General features: G+C 32.4%; 1 protein-coding gene across 2 annotated transcripts in view; it reads right to left on the reverse strand.

Annotated features, from left to right (window-relative positions):
* The window catches only part of LOC108910581 (major royal jelly protein 3), a 94,491-nt gene that overhangs the window by 34,095 nt on the left and 42,620 nt on the right, over positions 1-17,776 (reverse strand). For both annotated transcript variants that reach the window (XM_018715233.2, XM_018715232.2), the window contains 2 exons: positions 12,553-12,743; positions 4,677-4,772 (listed from right to left, as the gene is read on the reverse strand). In XM_018715233.2, coding sequence (XP_018570749.1) covers positions 4,677-4,772; positions 12,553-12,743 — 287 coding nt within the window. The remainder of the gene's footprint in view (positions 1-4,676; positions 4,773-12,552; positions 12,744-17,776) is intronic.

The raw sequence follows: 17,776 nt of genomic DNA on the forward strand, positions 1-17,776 counted from the left end.
TTTGTAAAAAATTTAATTACAAACATTTTTTTCCTCTTCCATTTTAGCCTAAAATCAACTCTTGAAAAGATACATAATGAAATACGAAGAAAAATATGACATTTTTCGATTTTTTTTAACATATTGTGCCGCCAAAAGTTAAGCCCCCGTTTTTTTTATGCGCATAGAAAAATATTCATTTCTAGTGATATTTGAAAGCCAAAATGCCAAAAATCTCCGTGGATATACGATTCACCCAAACCAAAACAGATACCGCCTAGTCTACTAGGAGTATAACAAGATCAAAAACAACTTAATATGGAAGATTTAGAAAGAAAGATATGGCACCTGAGATTCGAGGTTCTAAAAACTCCCGGGAAACTACAACGTATTGCTCTTTAAAGGTCTTCAAATCAAACGTGCGACCTTTACCGATAGTGGGTGCTGTTTGATCAGTCACTACTCACTCACCGACAAGTGTCACGCTAAGATAAGATTTAGTGGATAAGGCGAAATTCCATATTAAAACCCTGGAGATTTGGAATAACTTCATCGAAGGATCATAGCGGAGGGAAAAAGAGCACTTGGCAAAAGTGTGCACTAAAGGGAACTTCTTCTCCTTTAGGAACCATATATCACTCTTGTCCCTAGTTTTATCAAATATTTACATGGGAGCCTTCGAGAAGAAAGCAACTCGGCAACTATGAAGCTTAACTGTTGTTTCAGATATGTTGACGATACATTAATTATCTGGCTCATGCTGATAATAAGCGATTCTAGAACCACACCAATGAAATACATCCGAATATAAGCTTTACACTGTCATTGCTAAATGTCTTTGTCAAGAGGAAACGGACGGAAGCCTTGGGCACATTTACAGATAGCAAATCCACATGGATACGAAATATTGTCAATACTTTAGTACACAGAGCATTGAGCCTTTTGCTGGCTCGAACACTTGGACGACGAATACAGCATCTCCGACCTGCTCTTAGAGAAAATGGATACATGAAGAGGAATATTGAATGCGCCATTATAAATATACCTAAGGACAAGGAAAATGAGGAATATCTAGCATTTATCTAACCCATGTGCATAGAAGTACTGACAAGATAGGCTGCATTTTCAGGAAATACAATATTAATAGTCTTTACAACATCTGAAGGAAGTTAGGGGTAGTCTACGACCGATTCCAAAGTCCCGGTGTGTACAGCATCCCGTTTGCATGCCGAAAATATACATTGGACAAAAGTCAGTCTAAAAGAGGACAAATGTTTCATGAAGCATCTTAATCTCCAGTTTTACAGTTGCTTCTGGAGAAGAGAGCGATATTTTATGGCCTAAACCAACCCGAAAATTGTTCAACTGTTCAACTGAAGATGTTTTGTTCTTTGAAAGGTTTAAATAAATTTCTCCCGACTTCAGCTGTTCACGGCATTTTACTGAATCGATAGTTTGTCACAATTCCATTCTCTTCAAAATATACTGATATACCCCAAGATGATTCTAAACGGAGAATAACAAACATGATCTTTTTGACATGATGAAACGTGAATCTATCTATCTATCCTATATATCCAAGACTAGTTTACAGTTTCAAGAAATGTTTGCGGGATTATTGTAAAGGGTTTCCACAAGTTTGTGTAACAATTTTCGTATTCGCTTTTGAATTAGCGTTATTAAATCAGTCCTGTTATTTAATGACTTCCGCTCCTTGTAATTAGCAATTAATTATAACATAATTATGAAAAAAGCAATCCAAAACATGAAGTAACTAACCACTATTTTATCTAGGAACTTTGATATTTCTGTCATCTGAAATGGGTTGCTTTTAAACAATAATCTAATGAAGTGTGTATAAAGTAAAAATTACACAAGTATTTATTTTTAATTTTGATCTAAACGGCACTACCCAGTTTCTTATTTCAGGAATATCGAGACGTCCCGATACAACACATAAAAATTGATTACATTATTTAGATTAGATTATTATGATTTATACGAAATTGCTAAAGCAAATACATAATTATTAATATTCAATATTATTTTGTATTACATAAATGTTTATCATTATTTTCTATTATAATAATTACGGAAGTAAACTTGAACTTATTTCGCAATACGCCCTTGAGTGGAACTTTCTGATGATGAATATAACAGCATTGTGTATTTTTATGATTTTAGATGTTCCCGCAAGGACGAATAGCAGTAATTCGAGATGAGAAAGGTTAGCAGGTGAAAGAAATAGCGCGTGTAAATAGGTAATGACTTTTTTTAAAGTTCTGTTAAAATTATTCTTGATCTTGACCATGTTTAAATCTATACCAAACTATGAAATTAAATTGCCGTGAAAATGGCTGGGATTTTGTCGCCGCAATAAAAATACCTGTTCTCTATCGCAGTATGAAATTTGGTTGCCGCAATTTTGTCAGTTATTGTTATTATTACTGTCACTAACGGAACCTTAAATAAATCTGCTACTTTTAATTATATTTTTGGTCGGTTGTGAGAATTTAAACTAAAGCAGAGTTCAACATAAACGAAACTTGTAATTTGTATGTATTGTCGTTTTTATTTCAATATCATTATCAATAAAAAATTATACAATATCGACTAATTAAGTATGACTATTAATATCCTTTGATTTAGTAAGTTTATTGCCTTAGGGCTCTTACTAAAAGTACGTTATTTCGTGAATAACTTGAAAAGTATTAGGAATTTCAACAAAAAAGGTATGTATGATATTTTTGAGAAAATTGAATTACTTATATATATCCCATAATTTTTCATTCTGAAAATTTGGGATGAAGGTGAAATAATATGGACAGACAAGAGATTCGTAGAACATTAAGGATTTATTACAGCTGGTATGTTTTTTTAAATGTAATTCACAAAATATACACTAAGTTCACCGAGTTATCTATGATAACTCATTTACGTCACTATAAGGACGCTGCGTATCTCGTCGCCACTCGTTTTCATGGAAAAACAATAATTAAACATAAATATTAAAATCTAAATCTTATTCCACAGACTTGTACGCCTCTAACGTTTTAACCTTATCCATTACAGTAACAGGTAATTTTGTAAGTTGCGCAACACACATGCTGTCTTTTAAGGCCTGATCTTATTGTCAAAATCGATGACTGCATTTCTGACATTGAATTACTCACACCTTTTCACATTTGGAGTTCGTTGCCCTAATATCTAGGTAGAAAAGCAATATAATAAATGGAAAGAGAGGTTCTGATCTATCTACAGTATTCGTCTCGGTGTTTTCATTCCTGTCTCTTTTTTCGGTTGTTTCTCAAAATTTTGAAAATGATTGAATGAATTATAATGATTTTTTAATTTCGTAAAGAACGGATTTCAAAGAATAAATCCATATACTATACATATATACAGAGTGTTTCATAACTCACAGAATAGGCAAGTGTAGAGGACCTAAATTATGCCGATTTGTTATTTTTCCAAAAAAATTGTAAGAGTAATTGTAATATTGTCGTTTTTCAAAATTTAACACTCATCTTCAGAGGTCAATATCTCTTCAATGGTATGTATGTATGCATGTCGGAGGGTAGTGGAATTGTTTTTCCACCGCGGCACTTAGGCCTTATTAGACCCCTTGTACACCCTCCTTCATTACTCGAGTACTTTTCTTCAAACCATCCTATTTACTACACGGGTGGCTTGGCGGCAATGTCTCGTACAGTTTATGTATGATAGCATGGTCTTGAGTTACAGAGATTTTCTTTGCTCTGTTCTCATTACCATTTATCGGAGACCACACGCATGCGGCAAATGTTTGGCGACCCAGGTCTCTGGTAGAGTTATGAAACACCCTGTATATATACCTACTAAGATACAATACTTAAATATTTTGTCCGGACTGGAAAAAAAGTGGAGCCAGCGTTTATAGCATAAAAATATGAATGAAATAAAGCACAGGCAAATTTTTGGCGGAATCGATTCATACAAAATACATGTCGCATTTCAGTTGGTTTTATATTGCTAAATATTTGCCCAATTTACTTTAGTTAATTCGTTGTCCTATTAACTTTATAAAAGAGCGTAAAGATCGACTGCCAACTAAGCTCTACTCGCATGATCCCACATAGTTTTCTTAAGGAAGGAATTATTTTTCCCTGTAAAATAGCACATAGAAAGTTTGAAGCTGCCCTTTTTAAACAAACTTTGTATCTTGAATTTTCATCAAGAAACGAAAGAGTAGTCGTGCATTTAGTGCAGCGCCGCTTTGAAATACGTGCTTTTCTGGCTGATTTGCATTTTATGTAAATCCTTAAATATCTTTTAAATAATGCACTGTACGAAAAAATCAGTAGGAACTTTTTTTGTAGAGAATTTTATGCTCTACAACTCTTTGTATGTTATGAATTTCTCAATATTTATCAAGTTATTCACGAAACACTTTTTTGCAGTTTTCCGGCCATTTCTCGGATTTTCCGGGTCCGCTCCCGTTCAAAACAATTTTTTTTTCCTAATCTATTAGCAAAATACCAGTAACATGCAAAAAATTGTCCACTTCGGAATTACTGCCATCTCAAAACCTCTAACAACTGGACTATTATCGATATAAGATTATGATATGACAGCATGATGATGATATTTTGTCATAGTTTTCTTTTGAACTTTTGAATTGAACATTGTAGAAAATTGTTAAATATTTGTATACTAACCGTTTTTAAATCAAATGCCAAAATCTGTGGTGGACACGTCTGTTCTTCTAACAATTTTCCAGTATCCAGCACCCAAAGACGGTCACATTCGTCAACCTAAAAATTATAAATGTTTTTATGTAGTTAGAACAAATTTAAATAAAAATTAATACTTAGATTTATGTAAATAAGCGTTTAGAATTTGCAACATTAATATTTTTTATAATTGAAGTCCTTTTTTTGTGTTCTAGAAGGAAGAAGAAATGAAATATTTAAAAACGTTTTTATAATTAATTCCAAAAGGATCAGTCTAGAGATGTTTTTATAAACATATTTTTGCCTAACCAGGAATGTTGCACACGGAGAAAGATAACAATTGATTTGTTTGAAGATACTGCAGTACCTACGTCATTAGCTAACGTTTCGAACACTTAAACTGACTGAGGGTTAAGATGGTTAATCTCCAAAGTGACTGCCACGTCATCGGTTTCGATATCTTGACATTTTGACACACACACGCACGCACGCACGCACGCACGCATGCACGCACGCACACACGCACCCACACATTACGTGCCTTGTGCTTCCAGCTACTATTGATTTATATAAGTGACAATAAGCAACAGAAAATACATGAGAATAAAGAAAAGTAGGCAATCTGGCAACACATATCTACCCTACTATAAAGAAATATTGAGAAGGTAGGCCTTCCCTTAAAAAAAACACAATATTGACAACATCTATAGCAGTTCACTTGGATCTAAACAATATTATAATTCCAAAAAAAAAGATTCTATCCGAAACTATAGAGAAACAATAGAAATCCAAAAAAGATGAATGTTTCGAACTACCTAGAATTAGGAAATATCAAAGACTGGACCAGTTTAAACTGAAGTACCACGCATCAATGCACCGCACCATTAACTAAAAATACCGGCTAGAGGGCTTAATTTCCAATTTCATAGTTTCTTCTGAACGGCTGGAACAACCAGCCAGACAATTGTTTATCTATCACTATGGAAGGTTACAAACCAAACTGAAAGTTAAGCATGTTTTTTTAATTTCAGTTATTCTGGAGACTGGAACAGTGGCTTCAAACCGAAGTGTTATGTATCAGTACCGGATTAAATAAAAATACCGGCTAGAGGACTTAATATCTAATTTTAGATTTTCTTCTGAAGAAGAGAGAGATATGTTTTTGTAATGTCAAAAAGTCTAAACGGATGATATGGCCACAAGCCAGAAAACAGATCAAGCTGAAAGTCAAATATTTTATTTATTATAATTTCAGTTATTGTGAATATTTTGAAAATGATAACCATACTGCTGAGTTTTAAGTGAGATGTTTCTGCTTATTGAAAATAAATTTATAAAACTGCTGCTGCTGCTGTTTTTTGGCATTTATTTAAACAATTATTATTTTTCCGAAGCAACTGTTTAGTTATAACAGAGTGATTTTGTATACATTTTAATCACATTACATAAAATCATTAAGTATTGCAAAAACTTACCAGAACACGATATACAGACACAATGCGTTCAGCACCACAACTTTGTGGGCTCCTGTGCCATTTCCATGACGGATAAGGCGTGATTACTGGATTTCCTTTATACATTTTACTGGAAACTGTACCCAATGTCACAGGTATTCCGGGCTGGAATCGTGGGATAGTAATGAAGATTTTGTTTTGTCTATTGTCCTCTATAAAAATAAAAAGAAACATTAATTTAAAGGTTTGATCACAGGATAAGTAAGTATAAAAATATATCATCTAGAAAAATGTAAATTGAGACATGTAAGTAAAATTTACTATATTTAAGATTAAATATGAACTCTATTTAAAGGGATATAGTTTTAGGAAACTGTGGTATGTTTAAAAAAACTGTGAAATACAATGAGGTTCTGTTCTCCATTTTACTTTACCATAAAGTCCGTTTTCAAAAACCACACCTAATTAACTAATCACTGGAAATAATCAAATTATACGGCAGTTCAGTATCTCACGGTATTTTAATACAGGATTTATGTGGAACATTATTGTTAATATTATTCACGACTTAAAAGAATTGTAAAACAAAATAGAACAATCAACAAAATTTAAAACTTGCTGTTAATTACAAAATTATAATTATGAAATAATTTTACAATTTTCAATTGTAATATCCTGTATATTAGTAGCCGTATTTAGAAATTGGTACATTTTTCCGACTGTTACATTTCTTTCAAAGTACTTCTTTTACATGCAATTAGATTATTTGTTGAATGAAATCGTTGTTGTTAATACAGCAATATATGTAAAAGGAAATTGTATTCCTTTGTATAGTGTTTGCCATGCAAAATTTTTTGTGTTAATTTCAACAAAAGTAAGAATTGTGTCACAAGATGTAATAAACACGATGCAGTTAGACAAAATGCGATGGATGAGCGAGTGAAGATTCGTTACAAGTACGGAGAGTGTGTAGCCGAGAATGTGCGCAAATTACGTGGAATTTTCGGTAGAAAGAACGCCCCGAATGAAGCAACTATGAAAAGATTAGTTGCCAAATTTGAACAAACAGATTCAGTTGAAGATAATAAAAAAAAAACAGCCAAAAATATTGCTACGGTGAGTGATAATTCTCGTAACCCCAGTACCGCGACGTCAGTCACTGCAATCAAACAATTCAAAAAGCACAACGCAGAGGATTTTAATAAAAGATCAGCATCTGCATCCATTCAAGATTCAGTTAACCCAGGAATTGAAATCAGATAACCATTTAATGCGTCGGATTTTTGTTGATTGGATGTTGAAGAATCAAGAAGTGGACGGTGATTTTGGAAGAAAATCATCTTTAACGACGAGGTGTATTTCCATCTTAGTGGGTATATGAACATGCAACTGTCGAATTTGGGGTAGAGACATTCCTTGGGTCATTCAAGAGCGAGCACTGTATACCCAAAGAGTGACAGTTTGGTGTGGATTTTATGGATATACTATAATAAAAATAAAACCTAAAAGTTGCAGGGCTATAATTTGCACAATAAAGAAGTATTTTTTTCATTTTTAAGAAATTGTTTTATAGAAAACAGAAAATAATTAAAACAATCTGAATAGCCATTTCTTGTGTTATATTACGCATATTTATGCAGTATTTCAGTTGTAATCAAATATCTTATGTAAGTAACTGACACTTGAAGTTTGAAAGTCCATATTAAAAAGGATACAGGATGTTAAAATTTATAAGTGTGGTCGAGATATAGCCTACAAATTATGATAATGCACTAGACGAAATAAACTTATCTAATAATATGCAACTACTCTGCAGACTACAGTCCCGTCTAGCATGTCATACTGATGAGAACTAATGTGTTCGAAACTGACCTACATCTGGTTAGTAGATCTCTCTCTGTTCTAATATATGTTGTACTTTGTATGTTACATCTTAACAAAACGCATGTCGGCAGAAGACATACTCAAATCCTGTTTAATTGCGAATTAATTAACTATAATTAAAATGTTCAAATCTATACTTATTTTAATTTTCACAAAAGATTTTAATTCTTGCTGTTAGATACTTATATGTTTCAAAATCCATAGTTTTTCAAATATAGTTCAATTTTGTTTACAGAGCAGCAATTTTATCCAAAATTGAATGGACAAGGGTGTAAAATATTTTCAAAAAAGACGCATGAACGTGCGCCATTGTTGTACAAAACCGGATATTAGTAACCGTTGTACATATTTTATCCTTATAACTAAATGTAAACCAAATTAAATCTGATATCACTTACAATTTCTGAGATATTGCACAAAAAAATTGAAGTGTAAATATGAATCTGAAAGCTCAGTATATTTTTAGATTTAGACTTATAAGAACTTGTCTGTTAAAAAAAATCAAATCAAATCAAATCTCTCACGTTCTGTCAGTTCAGAACTAACAAATCCTCGGTAAGTATAATAAATTTCAAATTAAATATTTCGTTGGAAATTTAACACTTCTATGCCAACAAAAAAAAGTTATTAACTCTTACAGCTGTGCAAATTGTGAATATTTTTCTTAATTGTTATAACAATAACTACCGAATTTNTAAAAAAAAGAATCGTAATGGGGTGCGATGAAGAGATCAGTTCACGTCTGGAACCCTGTTCCTACAAAAATCCCTTTATTCTCATAAACTATTTGTTTTAAATGTAATTTATTATAAATCCAATTCGTTATTTAAATTCCACATATGTACTACATTTCACCTCTGTACGCGCCACTGTTTATTGTTCCCTGCTCTACGATCAAGCTCGCCAGGTTAGTATTTGACGTATAACCGACCACTTCGTACACTCGATGCACCTGGCCGACTACAGCTAGTACCAGAACACAGTGCGTATGCGGCGGTATTTCAGATTTTACATTCAATTTCATTTTAAATTTGAAACGGTTCATCTTACGCCTCCTAAAAATGATGACACGATTTTCCTTTGATAAATGACCGACAATTTTTTGCTCTACTTTGCATCGAATACGATCGTACTATATCTACTGTATTCTTCTCGGTGTTTTCATTCCTGTCCCTTTTTTCGGTTGTTTCTCAAGCTTTTGAAAATGATTGAATGAATTATAATGATTTTTTAATTTCGTAAAGAACGGATTTCAAAGAATAAATCCATGTACTATACATATATACAGAGTGTTTCATAACTCACAGAGCAGGCAAGTGTAGAGGACTTAAATTATGCCGATTTGTTATTTTTCCAAACAAATGTAAGAGTAACAATTTTCGAATTAAATTTCCTGTAATACTGGTGAAACTATTTAATAATTGGCATACTGATAAAAAAATCGATATCACTTTAAGGGCGCCCTACCCCTAGTCCGGCCCTGGGGCTTCCAACAAATTCATATTTTTACCAATTAAAGATAATAAACGCAAATCATATTGCAAATTTAGTTGCCTATATTAAGGCATTGCTGAAATATTATTGTTTTTCAAAATTTAACACTCATCTTCAGAGGTCAATATTCTTCAATGGTATGTATGTATGTATGTCGGAGGGTGGTGGAATTGTTTTTCCACCGCGGCACTTAGGCCTTATTAGGTCCTTTGTACACTCTCCTTCATTACTCGAGTACTTTTCTTCAAACCATCCTATTTACTACACGGGTGGCTTGACGGCAAAGTCTCGTACAGTTTATGTATGATAAATATGTCTTGAGTTACAGAGATTTTCTTTGCTCTGTTCTCATTACCATTTATCGGGGACCACACGCATGCGGCAAATGTTGGGCGACCCAGGTCTCTGATAGGCTGCCACAGCCAGGTCCCCGAGCCTGCCTAGGTCACACATCCACAAATTCCAGCCTGCGTCCGTGATGCTTGCCTCGGCAGATCGAAATCGGCCGGCCAAGACACCCGGCTAGGCGGTCCCCTCTCTTCCATGGTACTACATCTCGGAAAAAAATGTTACATAACAAGATCCTCTACACGTGCCTGCTCTGTGTAGGTAGAGTTATGAAACACCCTGTATATATACTCACTAAGATACAATACTTAAATGTTTTGTCCGGACTGGAAAAAAAGTGGACCCAGCGTTTATAGCATAAAAATATGAATGAAATAAAGCACAGGCAAATTTTTGGCGAAATCGATTCATACAAATTACATGTCGCATTTCAGTTGGTTTTATATTGCTAAATATTTGCCCAATTTACATTAGTTAATTCGTTGTCCCATTAACTTTATAAAAGAGCGTAAAGATCGACTGCCTACTAAGCTCTACTCGCATGATCCCACATAGTTTTCTTAAGGAAGGAATTATTTTTCCCTGTAAAATAGCACATAGAAAGAAAGTTTGAAGCTGCCCCTTCTAAACAAACTTTGTATCTTGAATTTTCATCAAGAAACGAAAGAGTAGTCGTGCATTTAGTGCAGCGCCGCTTTGAAATACGTGCTTTTCTGGCTGATTTGCATTTTATATAAATCCTTAAATATCTTCTAAATAATGCACTGTACGAAAAAATCNCTGGAGACTGGAACAGTGGCTTCAAACCGAAGTGTTATGTATCAGTACCGGATTAAATAAAAATACCGGCTAGAGGACTTAATATCTAATTTTAGATTTTCTTCTGAAGAAGAGAGAGATATGTTTTTGTAATGTCAAAAAGTCTAAACGGATGATATGGCCACAAGCCAGAAAACAGATCAAGCTGAAAGTCAAATATTTTATTTATTATAATTTCAGTTATTGTGAATATTTTGAAAATGATAACCATACTGCTGAGTTTTAAGTGAGATGTTTCTGCTTATTGAAAATAAATTTATAAAACTGCTGCTGCTGCTGTTTTTTGGCATTTATTTAAACAATTATTATTTTTCCGAAGCAACTGTTTAGTTATAACAGAGTGATTTTGTATACATTTTAATCACATTACATAAAATCATTAAGTATTGCAAAAACTTACCAGAACACGATATACAGAGACAATGCNACACTTAAACTGACTGAGGGTTAAGATGGTTAATCTCCAAAGTGACTGCCACGTCATCGTTTTCGATTTCTTGACATTTTGACAAACATATCACACACACACACACGCACGCACGCACGCACGCATGCACACACGCACACACACATTACGTGCCTTGTGCATCCAGCTACTGATTTATATAAGTGACAACAAGCAACAGAAAATACATAAGAATAAAGAAAGTAGGCAATCTGGCAACACATATCTACCCTACTACAAAGAAATATTGAGAAGGTAGGCCTTCCCTTAAAAAAACACAATATTAACAACATCTATAGCAGTTCACTTGGATCTAAACAATATTATAATTCCAAAAAATAGATTCTATCCGAAACTATAGAGAAACAATAGAAATCCAAAAAAGATGAAAGTTTCGAACTACCTAGAATTAGGAAATATCAAAGACTGGACTAGTTTAAACGGAAGTGCCACGTATCAATGCACCATTAAATAAAAATACCAGCTAGAGGGCTTAATTTCCAATTTCAGAGTTTCTTCTGAACGGCTGGAACAACCAGCCAGAAAATTGTTTATCTATCACTATGGAAGGTTACAAACCAAACTGAAAGTTAAGTATGTTTTTTTTAATTTCAGTTATTCTGGAAACTGGAACAGTGGCTTCAAACCGAAGTGTTATGTATCAGTACCGGATTAAATAAAAATACCGGCTAGAGGACTTAATATCTAATTTGAGATTTTCTTCTGAAGGAGAGATATGTTTTTTGTAATGTCAAAAAGTCTAAATGGATGATGTGGCCACAAGCCAGACAACAGATCAAGCTGAAAGTCAAATATTTATTTATTTACTTTAATTTCAGTTATTCTGAATGTTTTAGACTGACTATTTGGTGATGAACCAGTGCCATTTCAAAACACACACACACAAAAAGGATAACCATACTACTGTGCTTTAAGTGAGATGTTTCTGATTATTAAAAATAGATTTGTAAAAACAACTCATTGACTGGGATAAGATATTATTTATTTAAACAATTATTTTTCTTCCGAGGCAACGGTTTACTTATAATGGAGTGATTTTGTACACATTTTTTAATCACATCTAATAATTTTTAGTTAATTAAATCACCATTTCACAATATTTGCATAAAAGATAAGCTACGGTATCATATTAATGACAGGATGAATAGTAAAATCAGATTTATTTGATTAGATTGTATAAAGTTATAAAAATAAATTATTTTTAGTAAATTATTATATCGCTGTCAATTTAAGTGGAGGTGTCCAACTGTATTGAGCAAATTTCTTCAAACTAACATGCGCAGATCGACTATTAGTAGATAACAATTTCTACAACTGTCGCAAGTAAAGTCTTTGTAACATTTTTTTATACTGACGTGTATGTAAAATAAAATCATTAAGTATTGCAAAAACTTACCAGAACACGATATACAGAGACAATGCGTTCAGCACCACAACTTTGTGGGCTCCTGTGCCATTTCCATGACGGATAAGGTGTGATTACTGGATTTCCTTTATACATTTTACTGGAAACTGTACCCAATGTCACAGGTATTCCGGGCTGGAATCGTGGGATGGTAATGAAGATTTTGTTTTGTCTATTGTCCTCTATAAAAATAAAAAGAAACATTAATTTAAAAGTTTGATCACAGGATAATAAGTATAAAAATATATGATCTAGAAAAATTTAAATTGGGACATGTAAGTAAAATTTACTATATTTAAGATTAAATATGAACTCTAAAGGGATATAGTTTTAGGAAACTGTGGTATGTTTAAAAAAACTGTGAAATACAATGAGGTTCTGTTCTCCATTTTACTTTACCATAAAGTCCGTTTTCAAAAACCACACCTAATTAACTAATCACTGGAAATAATCAAATTATACGGCAGTTCAGTATCTCACGGTATTTTAATACAGGATTTATGTGGAACATTATTGTTAATATTATTCACGACTTAAAAGAATTGTAAAACAAAATAGAACAATCAACAAAATTTAAAACTTGCTGTTAATTACAAAATTATAATTATGAAATAATTTTACAATTTTCAATTGTAATATCCTGTATATTAGTAGCCGTATTTAGAAATTGGTACATTTTTCCGACTGTTACATTTCTTTCAAAGTACTTCTTTTACATGCAATTAGATTATTTGTTGAATGAAATCGTTGTTGTTAATACAGCAATATATGTAAAAGGAAATTGTATTCCTTTGTATAGTGTTTGCCATGCAAAATTTTTTGTGTTAATTTCAACAAAAGTAAGAATTGTGTCACAAGATGTAATAAACACGATGCAGTTAGACAAAATGCGATGGATGAGCGAGTGAAGATTCGTTACAAGTACGGAGAGTGTGTAGCCGAGAATGTGCGCAAATTACGTGGAATTTTCGGTAGAAAGAACGCCCCGAATGAAGCAACTATGAAAAGATTAGTTGCCAAATTTGAACAAACAGATTCAGTTGAAGATAATAAAAAAAAAACAGCCAAAAATATTGCTACGGTGAGTGATAATTCTCGTAACCCCAGTACCGCGACGTCAGTCACTGCAATCAAACAATTCAAAAAGCACAACGCAGAGGATTTTAATAAAAGATCAGCATCTGCATCCATTCAAGATTCAGTTAACCCAGGAATTGAAATCAGATAACCATTTAATGCGTCGGATTTTTGTTGATTGGATGTTGAAGAATCAAGAAGTGGACGGTGATTTTGGAAGAAAATCATCTTTAACGACGAGGTGTATTTCCATCTTAGTGGGTATATGAACATGCAACTGTCGAATTTGGGGTAGAGACATTCCTTGGGTCATTCAAGAGCGAGCACTGTATACCCAAAGAGTGACAGTTTGGTGTGGATTTTATGGATATACTATAATAAAAATAAAACCTAAAAGTTGCAGGGCTATAATTTGCACAATAAAGAAGTATTTTTTTCATTTTTAAGAAATTGTTTTATAGAAAACAGAAAATAATTAAAACAATCTGAATAGCCATTTCTTGTGTTATATTACGCATATTTATGCAGTATTTCAGTTGTAATCAAATATCTTATGTAAGTAACTGACACTTGAAGTTTGAAAGTCCATATTAAAAAGGATACAGGATGTTAAAATTTATAAGTGTGGTCGAGATATAGCCTACAAATTATGATAATGCACTAGACGAAATAAACTTATCTAATAATATGCAACTACTCTGCAGACTACAGTCCCGTCTAGCATGTCATACTGATGAGAACTAATGTGTTCGAAACTGACCTACATCTGGTTAGTAGATCTCTCTCTGTTCTAATATATGTTGTACTTTGTATGTTACATCTTAACAAAACGCATGTCGGCAGAAGACATACTCAAATCCTGTTTAATTGCGAATTAATTAACTATAATTAAAATGTTCAAATCTATACTTATTTTAATTTTCACAAAAGATTTTAATTCTTGCTGTTAGATACTTATATGTTTCAAAATCCATAGTTTTTCAAATATAGTTCAATTTTGTTTACAGAGCAGCAATTTTATCCAAAATTGAATGGACAAGGGTGTAAAATATTTTCAAAAAAGACGCATGAACGTGCGCCATTGTTGTACAAAACCGGATATTAGTAACCGTTGTACATATTTTATCCTTATAACTAAATGTAAACCAAATTAAATCTGATATCACTTACAATTTCTGAGATATTGCACAAAAAAATTGAAGTGTAAATATGAATTTGGACGCTCAGTATATTTTTAGATCTAGGTTTATAAGAACTTATGTGTTAAAATCAAATCTCTGATGTTCTGTTAGTTCAGAACTAACAAATCCTCGGTAAGTATAATAAATTTCAAATTAAATATTTCGTTGGAAATTTAACACTTCTATGACAACAAAAAAAAGTCATTAACTCTTACATCTGTGTAAATTGTGAATATTTTTTTTAATTGTTATAACAATAACTACCGAATTTTTTTAATATGTTGTACATATATTTGCTTTTTAAAATCATCAATATTTATCTAAGTAAATATTGAATTGTGCATAATTTTGATTACACTTAAAAGTTGAATCACCTTAGTAGTGTTTAACGAACTCATATAATAGCAAGACAGTAAAATTGGACAATAACCTTTTTCTGATGAAGGTTAATAGGTATATATAATTCTTTGATAATTATTGTATAAATTAATATTAAAAAAACAGATTTAATGATAGTTTTCTTATGTACTATTTTCGTCATAACTTAAATATTTAAACATTTATGGCACCAGTTAATTACACAGTCCCACAAAAAAGTGGTATATTCCAAAGATTAGACCCATGTATCTTTGTGTATTTTGACTCTCTGAATTTGCATCTGGGACAGAATTGCTCCATCGCCCCCCATTTTTTTTAAATCACGAAAAACCGCCCTTAAATATAGAAAATACCGAAAATCTCGCTTTGGAGAAATCAGCATTAGGTATAACTGTATAAACCGACTAAAAATGATTGCAGGGCCATGTTTATATGTATTCTGATATGCTGAATTCGAATCCGAATTCAGAATTGCTCCATCACCCCCAGTTTTCCCACTTTAGGGGGGTATAGCATTTGGAACAACTGTAAAAAGAGAATGAAAGTTACTGCAGGACCATATCGAGATGTATTTTGACGCGCTGAAGTCGAATCCGAAGTTGAAATTACTCTATCACCCTCCAGTATTTTTATAGCGTGCAAAGTAACCCAAGAATCTGGGAAACTCCTCAGTCATAGATAGAACTTCAGCCATTTGATCTTACCCTTGATACCAACTCATTTCCTTGTTATCATGGTGAAACCGTTCACCCTGTTCTTCGCCGTAGTCTCCAAGGTTCTCCGGAAAGAAGATGATTGTCTAGTAAATGCAATTCCAAATTCATCAGGCAACTGTTTGAAGCTTTCCAACAATTCCTCAACTAAATTTTATTATTCCTCACTCTTCTAATTCCTCAAGGAGTTCTGAGTGACTTTCTTGAAACTTAGCCATGCTGCTCTTTCAGTATAATTCATTTTTGTGATAAATTTTTCGTCTTTGAACATGGTACGGATTTGAGGACCATCGAAAATACCTTTTTCCAGTTTAACATCACTTATTTCCGGAAACTTCTCTTCTAAATATCTAAAACAGTCACCATCTTTGCCCAGAGCTAGCGAACTATTTTATGAGACCAAGTTTAATATGGAGAGGTGGAAGCAGAATATTTGAAGGATCAACTAAGGGTTTGCGGATGATGTTTTTCAACCCTGGATGGAAATTTATTTTGTTTGGCCATACTTTCTATTCATAGTTACTGTCTCTAATGTCCCATAGATATAAGAAATAGTTTTATTTTCTGTATTTAACGACGGTTTTTCGCGATTTATAAGAAAAAAATTTAAAGTGATGCAGCAATTCTGATTCGGATCTTAGCGCGTCAAAATGCATAAGGATACATGGGTCTAATCTTTGCAAGGTACTAGGTATTTTTCTATTTTTGTTGAACTATTTTATCAAGTGCAACTTTAAAAGTTATCAAAGAGACCTTACATTGAGGAACTAGGTACAATAAACATTTTTAAGAATACAAACCTATAGAAAACGTGATATGATATCAATAATGGTTTTAGATGTGCTACTGGCTATTAAAATTAAGAACTACCTGTAATTGTTATACAAATTAATTTTTACAGTTTTCTTTAACTGTTTAAGTTAAATATACCTTAATTATTTATCAGCAGTGGCGGCTGGTGACAATTATAGTGGTTATATTTTGGTAATAATGCATGTACGTATAATATTTTTTACGAAATGAGTTCTCTTCACAGAAAACTTTCATGAACAGAAAATTTCGAAAGAAATTTGCGAAATAAAAACTTAAATCTCAAAAAGGGTTGTGCAAATTGTTTTTTTTTCCATTTTTTTATAAAGTTACAGCATTATGAAGTTTAAACAATAGAATGCTAGTTAGTATTAAATAAAAATTTAAATAATATACAAAAAAATTTCAATATTGTAAAAAATTAAAAGGATGACTGTTGGGTCTATTAGGTGATTATGAAAAAAAATATTGTTCAAATATGTGCAACCCTTTTCCAGAGATCTCAGAGTAGATCCTATTTTAATTTTTTAATTCGCAAAATTCGTTTGAAATTTTTTCACAAAAATTCTCTTTGTGGGCATAGAAATCAATACCCAAAAAACGGTATGGGTCCCATGTTTCCTTATTAAAAACCACATTAATTTTCACCAGCCGTCACTGTAAATAAACATTACAATATGAAATTAATGTTATTCTAGTTAAATAACGTAATGTTATGGTTTGCGGTTAATGGTCTTGGTATAATTTTAACTTTTACATAATATTGTTTGCATATATAATAATGTATACTAATATACCATACCTACTGTACCTAGCGTAGTAGAAAACAAATTATTCATATCAAGAAATAATTACAACCATTTATATTTTACACCTGACAAAGTTGTCGCTTTCGCCTTGTACTATCTGAAATTCTTAACTAGCTAAACTCTTATCATATCTAGGTAGGTAATTCAAAAGTTAGGGTCTTGTATTTGAAATGTATATTTTTACCACTATATGAAATATAAATATTAGTATTGTTCAGTCCTGATAGTACAAATTTTGAAACTCAAT

This window comes from Anoplophora glabripennis, unplaced genomic scaffold (genome assembly GCF_000390285.2).
Source record: "Anoplophora glabripennis isolate ALB-LARVAE unplaced genomic scaffold, Agla_2.0 scaffold152, whole genome shotgun sequence".
Classification (NCBI taxonomy): Eukaryota; Metazoa; Arthropoda; class Insecta; order Coleoptera; family Cerambycidae; genus Anoplophora; species Anoplophora glabripennis.